Genomic DNA, 18706 nt, shown 5'->3' with positions numbered 1-18706 from the left:
AGTGCCTTTTCATGGCCATGTAATATATTGATTGACAGATTGCAATGTGATGAGTAATTTTACAAATAGCACAATGTTCGAGTTAAGAATAAAGACAAATACTATAAGGAAACTGAAGAAAGATTTCGAGTGCTTATTACAACAGCACTATCTAGAACTTTAATTTTATTTTAATAAGTTAAACAGTTATTTAAACTTTGTGTTTTGAACTTTACAACTGAATTTCGTATGTATGTTGTTGACATGAATTTTGGGAATCAGTGTTTTTCTATAAGAAATGTAAGGGTTACCATAGATAAGATTATATGGTACTTGCGTATTAACGCAATCACCTTAATAGAAGTCGTCACATTTCAGAATGTGCTGAATTCTGACAACCCTTGAGATAATCATTCTTCCGGCAGCCATGTCCATAACAATTCTTCAGTCAAACAATGCTGTCATTTTTCGTACGCGTTTTTTTTTTTTTTTTCTTTAAATTTGCATTCTAAGTTCCAACGATTTTTCGAATTTTTTATAAACAAATCGTGATAATTTTTGCTTTAAATATAGTTTTAAAAATAAATTTGTAAAATTTACCAGCAGTGGAGGAAACTGCGGTAAAATTTATGCAGGAAAATAGAAGTTTTCTGAAATTGTTCTAAAGCGAACAGCGAGGAAATGCGTTCCCTAGATAGCCGCTGTTGCCGAGGGTTACATGCAACCTAGTCTCCTATTCTCTGAATTTTTTTAAAGCGAAAACACATCGCCATGCAGTTCGGGTGAGAAACAGCGCTTAAAAAGTACAGGAAGATTTGAAGAAGAATGTAAGTGTTTTATTTTATTAATGTATCACATAATCTTCATTTAGTAATTCAAATTTGTATTTTAAATAGCTAAAGTATGTTTTCTTTTCATATATTAATAACGTTTACCCTCTTACGGTAAACATCGATAGTTTAGGAATCGTTCCTAGGAAAAAAAAAAAAAAAAGAAGGCGCGAAAACTACCAACTTGTACTCGATTAGTAACTTTTACCTTTTCATCTGTACAAAATCGCCGAACTCCTCCAAGATGGTTGCGATAATACGTAAGCATCGATTATTTGATTATTACTTTATGTAGTTAAAATTATTCTTAAATTATAAATACCTTTGTACTTTCTTTAAAATGAGAGAATACATATTTTAATTCGTAAAATGTTTAACAAATAAATATATGTTAAATAGTGTGTTACATTAACTTTAACTGCTAGATAAAGTAACTTCAGTAGAAGGATATAAGGCAATAAATGATGTTGCCTTCTTTTCGCTTATTTACCCGAGACGCTGTTTGTATGCTTGAAAGGTAAAGTAGAATTAATACTTTGTGTTCCTTTAATGATTTTAGATTTTTATGGCTTCTCTAAAATCGTTTATTACTAAGTAGAGGAAAAATAAAATTTACATTGAGCATATTTTTCCGCTTTCGCGGTAATTAAGTCAATTAGGATTCAATCACACCACTTACCCGAAGCAGAAAATATAGAAAAGGCAAAGGGTTAAATTCATCCATTCTAATGAGAATGCTCTAGCTAAGTAAAGCACTGCGGTTTTGCATAATTTCTGAGTAAGCTATTCGTACGAATTGAAATAATTCTTGAATTTAAACTTGTATTCCAAATTAAGATTTAACTTGAAATTAATGTAGATAATTACTGAGCTTTTTGCAGCGTAGTTTACGTAAAATGAGATTACTTGGGGTCACGTGATACGAACCGGCGAATCAGGATGTTTAACCATGAAAGCACAGTAAATTCTTAAATTAATGTATTTTAACAAATTTATTGCCTTTATTTATCTGCTTTTTGCAAAATTTTAAACGATATTAAGATGTTTATTTCTTCAAAATAAAAAATTCTTAGACTAACATTTGTTAACATTTTTTATGTATGTACTGTATGTTGTCGCCAATAAAGTCTACTTGGCGAGATTTGCGCCGGCGAAACGGAAAAATACCTTATAAAATAATATTTATTTTTTGTATTTTTTACTAGTATTTTATGAATTTAATTAAAATGCCTCCTTAAAGATCCGAAGCCTATATTTTTTGAAAGAATCCATAATTGTGAAGATTTACTTAAGATGGAGAGACACTGCAGCGATGAATAAAGATTCTATTTAATATTTTCATGTAGAACATAGAATTTACTTTTCCTTCCTTTATTCAGATTTGCTTTTCATTCAATCTTTATTGAAGTTGCAATGATGGAAATGATGAGCGTTCTTTCCAATGTCCTCAAAACTCGCTTTCCTGTCATTGTCATTAGATCAGGTAATTGTAACGTAATTTTACCGATACAATATTAGTACTTAAAATATTCTCCAAACCTCGAATAGTTTGAAGCATCGAATGTTTTATAAATATTGCGAAGAGTTTTGATATAGTGCATGATATTGCCATGATTGAACTGATTGATGGAATTGAAAACCAAGAAGAAAGTATCTTACTAGTCGCAGATAAAATAAAGATATAAAAGTTTGAGGTAAATAAGTTTCAGAGTTCGACTGTTTAGGAACGCAGAAACTTATGCTCTTGTGTCTACAAAGTCCAATTTAGACCACAAAAACTAATGCTTTCCCTATAAGAATGGGAAAATTATTAGTAAATAAGATTTATCTCTCAAACAACACTTTGCATAATTAATTTTCATGATACAAAAACTTTCTGGATACTTCATTTATAAGCTGTTGGGCTTATAAATGAATTCAAACTTTCTGGATACAACATTTTATAAGCTGTTGGGCTATGTGAATTTAAATTTCAGTTATGGCTCGATTTTTTTCTGATTACTAGAATAAATGTATTCTGGTAAGAGCTTAACTCCCAATAATAATAATACTTAGCTCTCGACCATGAAGGTTTGATTACCTAATATAACCTAGTCTGTTTTATTTCGTTCCATTTGATTTGCTACAACAAATGTTCAAATGTATTCTGCATAGAACTTCCTCTCCATGTATTGAACAGAAGAGTTGCATTCGTCAGACAAAATTCTTTCTATCTTTTTTTTTTTTTGTCAAATTCTAAAAAAATTCTTTAGTTTTAATTCTCTATAGCTGAAATGTTTATCGATTAAAGCATATAGAGACTAAGATTATTTTCGCTCTTTATGACTAGTAATAACGATTTTGTTGAAATTAAAATATCGCTACAATTTAAAACTATTTTAAAAATAATTTTATATTTATAAGCATATGGTTTGCAATTTTCAAATATATTACAATTTTTCAAACGGTTAATACGATGTCAACATGGTTAGCGATTGCAGATTGCTCAAGAATCATTTGCGCTAGTTTAATAGCTTTAGTTAAACATGCAAAATGGTTTTCTTTATTTTTAAAATAACGTCATTATCATTCATCAGAATCGTGATTTTTTGCCAAGAAACGCTGCTTTATTCATGCCCAGGTTTTTTCATAGCTAACTTATTACTAATCGTTTTAAATAATTCATTTTAGATAACAATTTATCATCGGGAATAGTGTATTTCTTTATTTAGATGGTCAAAAAAGGTGATTACATTCTGAAGTTAATAAAATATGACATTACGTGTAACTGAAATTAATCTGTAATTCGTAGTGTTTTAATTCCTTCGTGACGCAAGTTGAATAGCCTTCGAGTGATATAACACGCTTTGTTTGCCTTGGAGAGAATATTTTCAGTTCAAAAGGGTTAATACGATTAGTTGTAATATTATATATGTTTTATCTTCAAAAATCTGCTTACAAAGTGCATAGTTAATGCAAGTCATGTTTGGGAAATTGCGAAAGGCAAGCAAAATTGGGAGTTAATTCGGTACTATTCGGTTTCGAGGGCCGTAAAAAATCGCCAAACTATTGTTGATGCCAATGCTGCCAAAAATAATTGCAGCAACTCTAATAATTGTGGCAAGAAAGGAAGTAAAATAGTAAATAACTATTTAAGATTGATGTTCTAATTTAGATGAAAGGTTAATTTCATATAATACTTTTTTATTATTATAATTTATATGAAAAAGGCTAAACATGACTGAATGGAAGCATAAGAGTAAATAACTATTTCAGATCATTATTATAATTTATATAAAAATTGCTAAACATAACTGAATGGATGCCTGCATCGCTCTTTCGCTACCAACTTATCGCTAAAGCATAATTTCATCTCGTTGGTTGTTCAAAAGTAATTTTCTATAATGAATGATGCCTTCCCTTTGAAAATATTCTCGGTAAAGTGCAGAATCGCTCACTTATTTGTTTGCCGCTTTTTACAAGGGTAAAAACAATTAGATTTTTGTTAATTTTCTTTTTACTTTTTAAGTGAAAATAGGTCGATGTGTACATAGATAAAGTCAAGGGTGTGCGCACTGCCATTTTTGTGCAATTCTAGGATATTTTTTAAGTAAAAATAGGTCGATGTGCACATGGATACCGAGTATTTGCAATTCTTAAAAACGCGTCAAGCAGTGGATGATTCTGCACTTTACCCAAGATTCTATTGCCGACTTTTCGTCATGGGCAGTTCCCAAATTGTGAAATCCATAGGATATCAAAAAAAGATTTAAAATCAAAAAATAATTTAAAAATTAAACTAGTATTTCAATGGCGTGTTAAGAAATATAGAACTATATAAACTTGCGCAATCTGAAATCAGCGCGTACTCTAGATTTGGCGCGCTGTTAACTGGGCGCGTTTGCTAGATTTGGCGCTTTTGCGCGTACATTTTCGCTGCAATTTTTTTACGGCCCTCGAAACCGAATAGTACCGTTAATTCTAATACATTTAGCATTTCCATATAAATGTTTTAAATGCTTCCATACGGCTCTAGAATTGTCATAATTTCATCTAAGTAATATTTGAATATTGAAACAAAATAACATGCTATAAATCCTAGTGTTTTTAGTCTAAAAAATGTGTTCTATCTGATCTATAATGAAATTTACTAAAGAAATTTTTACGTTGAACTCTCGATTTATTGTGGGCAGAATAAATGAACCCTAGTTAAACAATGGTTAAGTTTATCAGAAACTATCCGCGTGAAACAGAATGGGATATTTTTCATTAATGGTCAATGCCCGCCAGATAATTCTTCTTAGAACGAACGATACATTCGCCAAGACGCTTCCGGCGAGAAATATTTTTAATTATACCATTTCGTCCGTGCTAATAGATTTCTAAACGTAAGAAATTTATTTCTTAATTTAGCTGTTTCAGTAAAAAGATCACGAAACAGAGAGAAACATTAAAAAAATTTCACTAACAGTTTTTTTAACTAAAAAAATTTCACATTTCACTAACTAATTTCACTATTTAAAAAACAAGAATACTGTTAAAAGAGATGAAAATAACTCTCTTAACAGTGGCTAATAGACAGCATTAGCGCGTCCTTTATGTAGGAAATTGTTCAGTGCATGTTGGCCTGTAGTAAAAAAAATCCCAGATCCATTTACAAAAAATACCGAAAGGAAAATAAAAATGAGTGAAATAAGATGATATTTGAATTTTGTGAAAGTATTCACTCATCAGCTTCAATACTGAAATAAGTATGAATAATATTTTTACTGAGCATTTTAAATTGTTAAAATTAGTTCTGGAGCGTCTAAAAGCACACGTCATCTCATCACGCCGAGACAGCGTATATAAATACTTTAGAAAAAAAAAAAGTTTGTTTGTTTTAGGAAAGCCTGACTCCATGGTAATGAGCAATTGTATTGGGTTTATTGATTCACCTCAGATGATTGCGGTTGTTGTTTAGGGTGTAGATTATCTTATGGTGCAAATGGGTTTGTGGTGCCATGTAATATTGAGGAACGCCATTGTTGGCTGAGGTGCTTCAAAGTTTGCACCAAGTCTTTATTGATTTTATTTTAGCTTGCATTGTCTTTACAGCATGATTCTTGTTACATTGTCAGCCATGTCATAATAGTAATCGCTATGTGGTCCCTACCATAGCAGACGACAGAAACCTTGTTGTCCTTGAAATTCGGTATAGATTAACCTCTTGCCTAGTTATTCCGAGTTAATTCGTCGTCGAGAACAATTGTCACGAGTTTATTCGTGATTCATAGTAGACTTTTATTAATTCCAAATAAACTCGCAATGTTTTTTGTGGCTATGGTGGTAACCCTCAACGATGCTTTGCTATAAGAATATGCGAGTTTTATGCCACGTTTCTTTCGAATCCGGATTTATTTCATAATTCAGATAATTTATCATTTATTTTGCGTCATAAAAATATGAAAAATTTTTAAAAACATTATTAACAACATGCGAGATATTTTATGTCTTGTTGCACTAACTTTAAAAAGTACGCATAAAAAAGGTAATTTTTCTGATACGAAAAATGCTTTCAGTAAGGAAGATGTCTAGTTTGATTGAGAAGTGTTGAATCTTGTTGAGGCTAAACTAAAAGTTTAATCTGATCGACTTGAAGATGTGAATGGCTAAAGGTGTTTACCATGTCATAATGAACATGGTGACTTCAATTAGGCGAACTACAGTACAGAGGTTCCGATGGGAATCCTATTGGACAGCAGATAATCGGTTAAAATAAGCAATAAATCTGCCACTGACCCTTTTTTCCAGAATCTTCTCATGCTGAGGAGTCGAAGAGTTTTCGCAAAGGTTGCTATCATGCTTGGTTTGGAAATAATAACATTTACATCTTTGCACGCTTTTGGAAACTCTAAAGGTATGAATACTGCATTGTTGATAGAATGTTAGGTTCTCCTTGGCACATTTTTTTAAGCATTTTATTAGACCCATTTCTACAGCAAGAGCTTTTTGATTTTTTTAAAAATTCTTAACGATGTTTCTATTCCGGTAGGTCAGATAAATTTACTATGATTGGAGAGACTACAGGACAGTTATGCTAACTGTCAAGAAGAAAACGTAGGTTTATATTTCAAGTCTATATCGCACAGTTAGTCATTTAAAAAAAAAATGCAAGTGAAAAAATGCAAATTTTGAGCAAAAGCTTGAGATATAGTGGGAAAATGGAAAGATGTGGCTATATACGATGCAAAAAAAAAAAAAAAAAAAAAAAAAAAAAAAAAAAAAAAAAAAAAAAAAATTAGAAACGTGGGTGGGGCTAGGTATAACTAATTACACCCCTTTTGTCCAAACTTCAATCAGTAATGGTCACATTGGAAATTCTTGCCCTTTTAAATTTTCTTTTAAATTTCTGACTGGTCTATATTAAATTGCATTAGAATGCAAATATGTTTTAAACAATGTTCTTTCGTGCTTATTCTTATTGTCTATATTTTTAAGCTCCTCTTGGATTAGCTGTGATTTTACGTTAACTGGTGGACTTCATTCGTGGTGTCATTCCTGGAAACTGAGAGTTGACTCTAAATGTTTTAAACACACGCATAGGCTATGTATTAATTAAAATCGGCTGTTGTAAATTCTGATAAAACTGAATTATGAAAACACAGTGTATTCGCCTGCGTTCGTATCCAAGACGAACTACAACTATCCAGCAATTTTTAACCGCTTTAATATGCTCGGCCACTAGTGAGCTCTTCCACAGTTGACAAAGTGAAGTAGACTGTCTTAATCTGGTACCAACATACCGTGAAACCTTTCTAGGCCGAAGATTTCCATGGGTTAGTTAAACACTGAGTTGATAGCATAAATGTAGCGCACTGGTATGTCGAAAAATTAATGCAGTTTCTATTTAAAAATGCTGTTTTATATTATGGACTGGGATGTCTGTTTGGCTTGAACGCTTTTATGAGAAATAATTTAAAATGTCGGTGTTTTTTTGTTTGTTTAAAGTGAGCATTTTTATTTTTCCTGTACTTTAATCTCGACACCTTCCAGTTGCAAATATAAACTTCAAATGCAGAATGCAAATATAAACTTGATTTCCTTGTATAAAAATGGCAGAATGTTCTAATAGATGCATAGCATAAGTTTTCACCCGAGTTCAGCATTTAAAGGCAAACGAATTGAGGAATAACCTTCCATATTCCACTAGTTTATAGCACTAATTGAGGATTAATATAATTTTCGCGCACTACATTCAAACTGTTGTATATCAAAATTAGTCATTCGAATGTTTTACTTCTAAACGCATATATACAAATGTAAATTAAATTTAAATGCGTATATTTAGTTTACCGGTAATATTTCCTGAATGTTTTATAGTACATCTACAAGGTCATAAAAGCTAAAAAATTCGACGTAAAATTTAACTGCAATAGAAACAGCAGTTAAGTTTTATACCAAAACTCTTTTTCGCTGTCCACAAATAAAAACTAATTCATTATTTTTTTGGCCCACTGCCGAGTGGTTATGACCGCTAAATAGGAACCTGGTAATTCGGTTCAGCTTCTATACCAGGCACGTTTGTCGCCTGCAAGATTGATTTTCGTAGTTCCCCATATGTAACATCAACACGAGCCAGTTTCTCCAGAAAATCCTTCACGAAGGCATTCCTCCTCTAAAGCAAAGAGCCCTTGTGCAGTTTGTTATATTTAAGTAGCTTAATTTAACATAAGTTTTTCAGTTACCGAATATTTTTATGCACACAGAATGAAAATACATACGGCTTTCACTTAACTTCAGCGGCTGGCATTAGAATTAATGCAAACTATTCTTATGTTGGATATAGAAGAGAGCTATATTTCTTTGATCGGCTATAAATTGTCAATTTTTATCAGATACAAAGTGCTAAAAGCTATCAAAAGGAGCTTTTAAAGACAAATTTTCTAAAATTACATTCAAAATTAGCGCTGTTCCATGATTCTTCAAACGTACTTAATGAATTAACTGCAATAATTGTTTGCATGGGAAACATCTCGGAAGCGGATCTTCTGGACTTTTACGAACACCACTACCATCACCTTTCATAAATGCTCATTCAAAGTACACAGTTATTTTTCAAATATTTTGTATAAATAACACTAAAAACGAAACGACTTACTTTATTCATGATGAATTTTTTTATATTGTTTATAATCCATAATGCAAAAAATGGGATCTTATTTCGTAATAAGGCAACACGGACAAAACATTTTTCTCTAAGTATATGTACGCAAACTTATTTCTCTCTGTCAGAAAACATGCTTTCTTTATGAGCTTATTTTAACAGCCATAAAAGTTTTGCTTAATGCACACACACGAAAAATGGATGTGTTTGGTTACACATTTATTTCAAACAAAAAGGAAATGGAATGTCGCTCTTTAAGAACTTTTCATTAACGATACTTACTTTCGAAACAAAAATTTTGTTCTAAGTGATACCTCCAATTTAAGATGGGCAACAGTCAATGTGCTGGCGCACATTCCTTCTGTAGAAAATTGTTTGGACCGTGTTGCACTATAGCGGAAAAGATCCATAATAATTGTCTTCAGTTAATTTTTTACTTAAGTCTTTAGTTTAAATTTAGTTGCTCATTTTATTTGACAGAAGATTTGGTTTTCAAATATTCATGAATTTTTTTCACCGAGTATTTCGACTAAAATAGTGTAAAATCTATCATCGTGTGAAATTTTCCGTTACATAATTGAATCAAGAATTATCACACTTGCATTATTTACGTAGAAATACTATTAACCCAGGAAGCTGCAGAAATCTAATGCTTCTAAAGATAATACAGGTTGTATTCTAAGGTTAAAATATAAATGTGGCACAAATTTTTCTCGGCCTTTTTTGAAAGTTAAATAAATTTTAAATCTTCATCGCGTTCAGCTTAATTAAATTAGTGAAATACTGGCTTTTAATTTGGATACCTTGGATATTAAAGTACTGCAATGCATATTTTTACGTATATTTTTAGGAATCTGTTCTAAAGAAGATAATGCCTGTTAACAGTCGTTTTGAAGCACTGATGTGGGGAATTGTTTATATCGCAGTTGTAATTCATTTAGAATATGCCCTCATTGATGCAGAGCCATGGACTATAAGGGCTCATATTGCTGGTGGTCTATACCTTCTACATATGTTATATTTTGGTGAACTTTTGAGTGATGAAACAGTCTTCCTCACGGCCAAAGAAGTTCGTTTACTCCTTAATGATGATCCCCTTGAGGTAGATTAACAGAAGATCTTGAAGTTTCTATCTGAATTTGAAACGCATAGATGCTCCTCACGACTTATTTGTGAATTTAAAGAAATGTTTTAAACTTTTCGAAAATAAAATGTTATTGTAAATTTTAAAGTATTTTATGCAGTTAATGGTGAATCTATTTTTAATAAAGCACTCAACAATTTGGCATTTTATCTCTCTGAAAACTGGCTTTCTTTAAAAACACAAACCGCAAAATGCGCTTTGGTGCCAATTTTATTGACGGTATTTACATGAAGGCAGGATATTTATATGAAATCTTTCATTAGCCAAAAATGGCGTATACGAAGAAACTGGTACTATTTAATTTGAGGAACCCCACCTGTACCTGAGTGGTTAAGACTCTAAATATTGGTCTGAGTATAGAGAACGCTAAATATCGGTCTCGGGCAAACGGGCTGGCTGCATGGTAAGTATTTGTGGTTTCCACATGTCTAAAAGTGAATACGAACTAGTTTCTCTTAGAAAGTCCTCCACGAAGACTTACCTCAGCAAAGGCAGATAACCCTCGTATGCTTTCTTTGTTGATGCAAGATCCCCATACGATTTTAATACTAGAAATTGTCTGCCAAATCCTACCAAATAACGCAAAACATATAGTGAACTAAGATATGGTATAATAAGACTATAATTAATATGCACACACATGTATGTATATATGTAAAATATAAAAAAGTAGGACGGCTTTGCTCTATGCGAACCAGGAACTTTTAACTTTCTGCAATTCAGGATCTTCCCCCTAGACCAGTACCTTCGAGAACATTCTAGCCTATTACGTAACAGACAGTATAAATAACGAATGCGCGCCATTTTGCGAACAGAAGCTTCCCTCTCCTCGTGTTGTTAAAACCTACGCCGCTGCTCCCATTTTCCTTTCCTCTATGACGCAATAAATTTAAAATAATCTTATTTAGTAATGAATATTGATCTGCTTCTGAAATTAAAATAAAGATATGGAATAGTAAAAAGTGAAATCCTGCGTCTTCTTTGGATACCGCCTTAACACTCTGCTACAGAAATGCCTGGACTTTGATGCCAAGCCTCGTCATTCATGTGCCACGACTGCCGTATCATCACATATATACATGAAATAGAAATAACGCGCATTCAGTCGAATACAGCTTATTGGCAAAATTAGTCCATAGTTTCCGGGTGCTCCATCAAACGTAGAAGTTCTTAAATGTTAATTTTATCGAAGGCAGATTCTAAAGTTTGAAGTAATCAAAATCCATTTCCTCTGATTTTCGTGAAACCATATAATGCGTACCAATTCTTCCAGTTTTAAAGAAGTATATAATTTTTAATCCATTTTCTATCTTAAATAGAAATTAGGGAAACAAAATGAAATTTCGAAGGTTTGATGTTTGAATTCATATTCTGTTTATTTGGCTTGAGAAATGCTACCGTTTTGAAGTGATACCATTTACTAATGTTAAATCGGTACTTCACTTTATAAATTCACGCTTAGTTGAATGGTTGAAATTTGAGCAACATGAGCTTTCATCTTTTCTTAAAAGCTCGAAACACCTTTTAGTGACATGCTGAAGATAGGCAGAAAATGTCTTTTTTTGGTTAGCGCAATTTATGTTGTTTGAACTTCATTTGCTTATTTTGTAAATGCTCAAGCTCTAGGAAACTCAAAATGCTTGTGAAAGGATATAAGGAAAAAGAAATTACTATCAAAAGCAAATTACTTGTCCGAAGTTTTGTGATAGGATAATTGTTTAACAAAAAACACACAGTAACAACCTTGACCACCTCGCTCATAATGTTGAGTATAATTCCAACAAAAAACTCCGCGATACTACACCCGGGCGAAGATTTAATATATTTCAGTACATATTCAAAGTGACTTATTGATTTAAAAAAAATATCAAATTCACGTTTTTCAAATTAGGACTGAATTTAAGCTAAATGATCTTGCATTGAATCCTTCCTAGAAAAGTAATGAAACCCGTTCCTAACAAAATACCTTTCGCGTCTGCCTTAAATGTCAGAAGTGGTCGATTAGACACGGCATTTAATGCGATTCGGAATCTCTCCAAGCACTTAAAACACAGCTTACCTTAAAATTAACTTAAAAAATTTCTCAATTTTCGTCGTTTTGCTCAAAACCACATCTAAAGATCTTTTAATGCTTCCCCCCAAAAAACGTTAACATCATTTTTTAATTCTTTCGTTCAGTTAAAGCGACTAGTAATGTAAGTCTTTCATAAATGATTATTATTTTGGCCAAGTACGTTTACGCACTGTACATGGATTTCATACAGAAAATTCTCCCTATGAGGGAATACACAAAAATTCAGTTGGCCAACTTTACGCCGGAAGTTTGTGCAGGTCAAACATTCATTGTTTGTTCTATTTTATTTATTGATTAGCTGGTCTTTCATTGGTAAACCTAATAAATTTTACAGCAACAAAGAAAACAGCCAGCTCAGCGTGTGAAATTATAAGGATCCGACAAACTCCGGTCATGCACACTTTACCTTAATTTGCGTGCCCCACCTCTCCTCCCACACACATTCATCCGCAATTCCAAGGAAGGGTAGAAAAGAAAGGATCGTTACGTATGTTAATCTGCTAGAAAAGTGATAAAACATTTTTTTGATCAATAATTTCATCATGATACATTTAATGCCTATGTTTACTTTGTTCATTTCGTCCAGTAAAGATAAGGTACTTATTTTTACTTAGTATTACGCATGTATTTCAATTACGACGACAGCCCACATTTACGAAAGAACACACGAAAATACGAAAATGTAACTACGGACGGAATACGACGGAAATGCTATACCACAAGGACCTCGGAAAGAATGCTAGGATTCCTTTTATTCTTTTATATTCAAAAAGGGAAGACTAAATGAAGGCGGAACTGAAAACTTTAAAAAATGGTGAAATGAAACATATGCGAAATTACGTTTTTGTGTTCTGTGTGATATAGGCATAATTGGCAAAGTGATTTCCATTAGCTTCAATAAATAAATGCTTGTCAGAGAACCATTTATTTATGATCTTTGAAAACTGAAATTTGAACCTTAGAACAACAGTATCTTGAAGACGCGAATAAGAATGAAAACACCGAAGAAAAGTTATTTTCCTTTCATTTTTTCCCATTTTTTGAGTGAAGGTTATATAAGGTTTATTAAGTAATAGTGCATTGTTTCAATTTTGATATTTTTATAAAACAACAAATGGCTGAAAGCAAGGAACTGAAGAATTCGGATATACTACATCGGATATTTTTAGGATTTCCAAAACCTTTCAGTAGTTCTATTTTTATCGAGCTACAGTCATGTAATGGACGCTTTTTTTTAAATCTGCGCTGTGAATGGGAAGATTTCTTCTATGTACCGTGAGCTCACACTATTCCTCGTGCATTATTTAAAATGTTTCAAGACTATTCTTTTTTTTGATGTAGAAACGTATATGGTCTTTCCAGATTTCATCATATTATGCTTGTCATAGCGAAAGTAGTCATCAGTATTTCGCTATGACCATATACGTTTCTACATCAAAAAAGAAAGTCCTGAAAAATAACATTTTAAATAATGCACGAGGAATAGTAATATATCACAGACTTCTTTTAACAAGGAATTAGAACAAATGTTTCCCATCCTAGTTTACCGGTTCAGTTTAGTTGCTACTCTTAAAATCAGTCGCCAATAATGGGCAACTGTATACTTCTTGCAGCATTGCAGAATTGCGACAATACTCAAAAGCTGGATTGGAATTTTATCGTGCGCTGTATAATAGTAGATGTCACGTGTCAGTCAAACTGACTGGGTATGTAGAACGCATCGTACATCGGAATCGTAGATTAGGTATGTACGCATCATAGAGCGACAATCTCAAATTGATGGAGCATTTCTTTTCAGCGATAGTTCTTTCCATGTTATATCTCGTGGCGCCATCTACTGTCGTAAACCTAAATGAATTTCAGTTTAAGTGAGCGGAGAATACAAATACTACTGTAGCGCAAATAGGAAGTAAAGTTCAAGATCCTGTTGATCTTAATATTTAATAGTTTTAATACATTTCCAATACTATCACTATAGTTTAAACGATGGATAGATTATAGATTCAAGCCTTTGAAATATTTCATCAAGAAATTAATAAATAATTGCATAAATAGTTACATTTCTGAAATAGCTAGAATAATTTAGCAATACAATGCCCTAAAGAACTGGATGGCTATACTTAAAGCAAAAATAATACCTAAACAGAAGTGCCGGGGGGAAATCCTTCCGCGTCTTGATGGCTTTCTTAAAGATAGTATTAGTGCCATACGAAACGGCCTTTTAATTTGGCACAAACAACAAATGCTCACTTTCGTAAATGCAAGTCGTAGATATTACAAATCAAACACGTAGTGAAATGAACTGAAGCAAATACGCTTCTTGCTTATAATATGCACGAAGCATTTAAGAAATTGTAAGCCCCTAATTGACACTTTTGCAAGCAATGTCTGAATTTTTTTCCTTCTATAAAGTCTAATTAAATATTTCAAATAAAAGCAAACTCCGTACAACAAAAATTAGTATTTGTAACTTTTATAATTTCCCTAATTATTGTTTTTAAATACTTACTCTGCCTGAGACAAATAGACAAATTATTCGTTAGCTTTCTTGTCAGTCTGTTATATGATGATACATTTATATTATTGAATATTTTATGCAACAGGAACTATTTATTAGATTTAATTTTTTTCTAAATTATTGTCTTAACAGTTAGAATATGTAACAGTTGGACAAAGTTTATTGTTCTATAATAATTATACAAAACTTTGATTATTATACACTTTCCTGGCAGGAAAATATGAAGTGCGTCATCCATTAAATGAGGTTGCTGTTTCAGGAGTTTGCAATATAAAATGCTATCTGCTTATAAGATGCTAAATAAGCATATATGATCTAATATGTTGAAAGTTTTCTAGAAGAAGCTCAATGTTTTAAATTTGATATCTTGAGGTAAAACGGAGTAAATATGTTTTCTTTAAATATAAATTAATGTACTTTTAAATGCTAAGCTACTAATATAGGATATATATGACTTATTTCATATAAACCACATCGTGTTATATCCAAACTAACCAGTTAATTACTAAAAGTAACTATACAGTATATTCTAACCTTTATATTCTTTGTAATTAATAAGAGTTTGAATAAACTGTGTTGCAAATTTGTCGTAAAGAACTGTGATAATGACTGTAGTTAAAAAAATATAAAGTTTATAACTTCTAAGACAGTTTCATAGATGTTTGTTGAAGATTTATATTATTATACTTGATAAAGCTAATAAATTCTAAGAAATATCCGTAATCAATTTAAAAAAAAATACTTATTTAGATATAAATAATGAAAAGAGATATTTGTTTCATTTTTTAGGAAAAAATGGAATAGGAATAGGGAACAAAAGAATAGGACAATTTTTTCTTTTTGAGGGTAAAATATTGAATTTTAAATTTATTCCTTTTTTACACCCTTCAGTGATTTTAAAATGATGACATATTTTTATCAAATTTAATTTCAATTTTAAACTGTTAAATTAACGCATATTCGAGAGAATAAAGTTACGCGCTGTCAAATGCTCTTGACGCTATGATAAGATTTATTTTAATCAGATTTTCTTAAATTAATTTTTAGAAATAATAAAATTTGTAGCTGATTAATGGTTTGTTTTTCTTTCATCAAAAGCAGTCTGTTCACCGTACGACGTTTTTGATTTGTTACTTGATTATTATTCATGGTGAGTCCTGGAAATATTCCTTCACCTGCTGCTGATATGTTAAGAATAACCATAAAACTGAAATAATGTTGTTAAATTATGGAACATTTGTTCTTCCGTAGAAAGGTTTATTTCCAAAAACTAAATTCTAAACAACCATGAATACTTACTATTTTCTTATGATTTTATGGCCTAAGTATTTTGCTTTTTATTCTGCAATGAAACCATTAAAACTAACCAGTGATGGTTGGTTTACGTGCTTGTGCCTTATCCTTTTTTGCTAGCATCCCGTTTAAGCTCATTCGCTTCGAATCCATATACAGCCGAAATTAGGTACGCGGAAACTAAGCAGCGAAAGAAAACTTTCGAGCAGCCAATGATTCATCTTAATGGTATTTCCAGTTATGCGTAAAACCTTCTACCAGTTATGCCTTCCCATTTGATAATGGGTTGTGTTATTACTTCAAATGTTACATGGAACCAGATATCAAAACTTAGTAAATTTTCTTAAAGCAATTAGATGGATTTAAACATATAGTAAAATTATAGAATGATTGATGATCTTCTGTTGCATTTCAAATACAAATTCTGTGATGAGCTAAAATTTTCTTTTAAAATCGTGTGTTATATAACATAAATTAGGGTCTGTTGACAACACCTTTAATTTTGTTAAAGTCAATTTCTGAGAATTCAGGAAAATCAGTCGAAGCATTAGTCACAGGATAAGCAACTTTCGGTGATGAAATAGCTTTATTATTTCCTTGGGCGGCGCAGGAGCTTTTCGATCAGCAGTACGGTGTTTACAAATTTTAGGATAAAATTCACAATCTTTAAAGGAGAGCACGAGATTTTTTCCATATCGGACACAAGCGGGTTTGTCATCCTTTGAAAGAGTACATGTGTACGTGAGATGGTCTTTGCCACAGATTAAGCAGCTTGGTTGGTTACTGTAAAGCATTTGTCCATGGCCAAAACGTTGACATCTAAAACACATCATGTAGCTACGATTGCTACGATATTTAAGAATACTCACTGTGAGATTTAAGAGTGTACGCTTCTTGTAAATGCTACGTATCCAAATCGCACCGAACGCAGAGGATTAAAGAGGCAAAGAAGACTGGAAGTTTCTTCACAACATCATTAGTTTTCTTAATGAATTGGGTAAACTTCAAAATAGGATAGCCAACTTCATAAAGTTCAATCTTGATTTCATCAATACTGGAATCTTCAGTTAACCTTCTAATCACAATCTTGATCGGAGTATCTTCTTTTTTTCTGGAACAGCTAAATTGGACTTCGTTTTTCATAAATACAGCTAAAGCACTATCACGATTAAGGGAGAATCAAAGGTAATGATATTTTTTTACTCTGGTACGGGTACCAGTAAAATTATTGTTACCGTTTCTTGAAAACAAGGACCCTATTTCTTTCCAAGTAACGTCAGGTCTTGGGCAAATAATCGAAGGCAGTTTTTTTCTTTTTGCAGTTAGCAACAGAAGAAGAACAAAGAATCCTTGGGAATTTCCATGTTGCAGTCAACTTTGGTTGCTGGAGCTTCCAGGAATTCATTTTATCTTTTGAATTGTAAATAGAATTCCAAGCTTCGAATTTATTCAGCGTAGAAGTAGAAATTCCTCCTGATGGAGAAGTTGTCTTCTTTACAGATTTAGAACAAAAGTGAGTTTTTTTTTTTTTTTCCAGTTTTCGAAGGGATAATCCATCCTTTTTCATCATTTGGAACTGTATTAGCTAAGCTTGCAGGTTTGATAGGCTTCTTGTGTTTCTTTCCTTTTAGGAAAGAAGAGTCATCAGTAGTTTTACGTTTCAAATTCTGAGAAACATTAGAATTTTCTAATTTCTTACAACAATCAGAATCAGTGAGTTGAAGTTCAGACCTTCATTTTTAAGCATCTTTTTAAATTTAGAGAGAGCGAGCTGTCGTTTGTCTTCAACCGGCTTATCAGGCTTTAATGCATTTTTGAAGTTGACCGAATTTTATTATTATCCGATGCCCAACCAATAATTTTCTTTCCAGCGAACACAACATCCAATTCATTAGAAGCGATGGTCATGATGAAACAAAAGGAGTGAAGGAGTGCAAAATACGACAAAAGCGTCAGGGGTAAAGTAACACGTGGAATTACCAAATAAAAAGTTTCAGACAGCGGAATCTTCACTCATGAAGATCAATCCGTAACTCGCCAAGTTTGGAAAGACAATGCATAGCCGCTCGCGCAGTGGTTTTGTTCCTGTGCAAGCCCATTGTTATAGCTGGAGAGTGGTCATAATGTAATGTCTCTTCGGTTTATATGCTGTTAATTAAAGTATAAGTTTTTCGAAATAAATGCTTGGTCATCCCATCTTTACCCCTGCATTGTCTATATAAATTTCATTTCTAGGCATGGATTTTTCAGATGAAATATTTCGAAAGCCCTTATTTTGGGAGCAGCAAGTGTAAACTAGTTGACTTAAATACGAAGTGTTTTAATATGTTGTTTGTGTGCAACTAACTAGTCCAGCATAAATTAGATGTTGAATAAATTTAACTGTAATATTTTCTATCATTTAAAGAAAAATAACTGTTTCTTTATTAATAATTTTTTAAACAATTTTGCAAACAATTTTTTATTAATAATTTCTTATAGTCTCTCATATTACTTTTATTAGCAGCAACGACGCGACATTTGATCTCCACACTATCTTACGATAACAGCATTATGTAAAGAGCATCTAAATATAGAATTAGTTTCCATGGCGAAAATGAATCGTCGCAATAGGTTAAATGTCAGATTTCGATCGAATTCTGAATGTCGAAAGAATGGGGTAACCGACATAATTGAGCTGTTGCTTTGGAATCAAAGAATATTTACCCACATTAAAAAAAAAAAGAGTAAAAAACAAGAAACA

The 18706-nt window shown here is 32.1% G+C and overlaps 1 protein-coding gene across 4 annotated transcripts in view; it reads left to right on the top strand.

Moving 5' to 3' along the window:
* Positions 1 to 10227, top strand: part of LOC118204028 (uncharacterized) — a 53547-nt gene extending 43320 nt beyond the window's left edge. For 2 of the 4 annotated variants that reach the window (XR_015041329.1, XR_015041331.1), the window contains one exon: positions 9785 to 10227. Coding sequence is in view for 1 of the 4 variants with exons in the window: in XM_085817335.1 (XP_085673461.1) it covers positions 2251 to 2292; positions 9785 to 10045 (303 nt within the window). In the remaining 3 variants the exon portion in view is untranslated. Of the gene's footprint in view, positions 1 to 567; positions 807 to 2210; positions 2293 to 9784 lie in introns of those variants that run through there. The other 2 variants (XR_015041333.1, XM_085817335.1) reach the window with 2 other exon arrangements.
* The last annotated feature ends 8479 nt before the right edge of the window (positions 10228 to 18706 follow it).

This window comes from Stegodyphus dumicola, chromosome 5 (assembly GCF_044657685.1).
Source record: "Stegodyphus dumicola isolate Sdum_Otavi_A_Nest chromosome 5, ASM4465768v1".
NCBI lineage: Eukaryota > Metazoa > Arthropoda > Arachnida > Araneae > Eresidae > Stegodyphus > Stegodyphus dumicola.
Note: the sequence above shows the minus strand (reverse complement) of the source record. Positions and strands in the feature narration are given on the sequence as shown.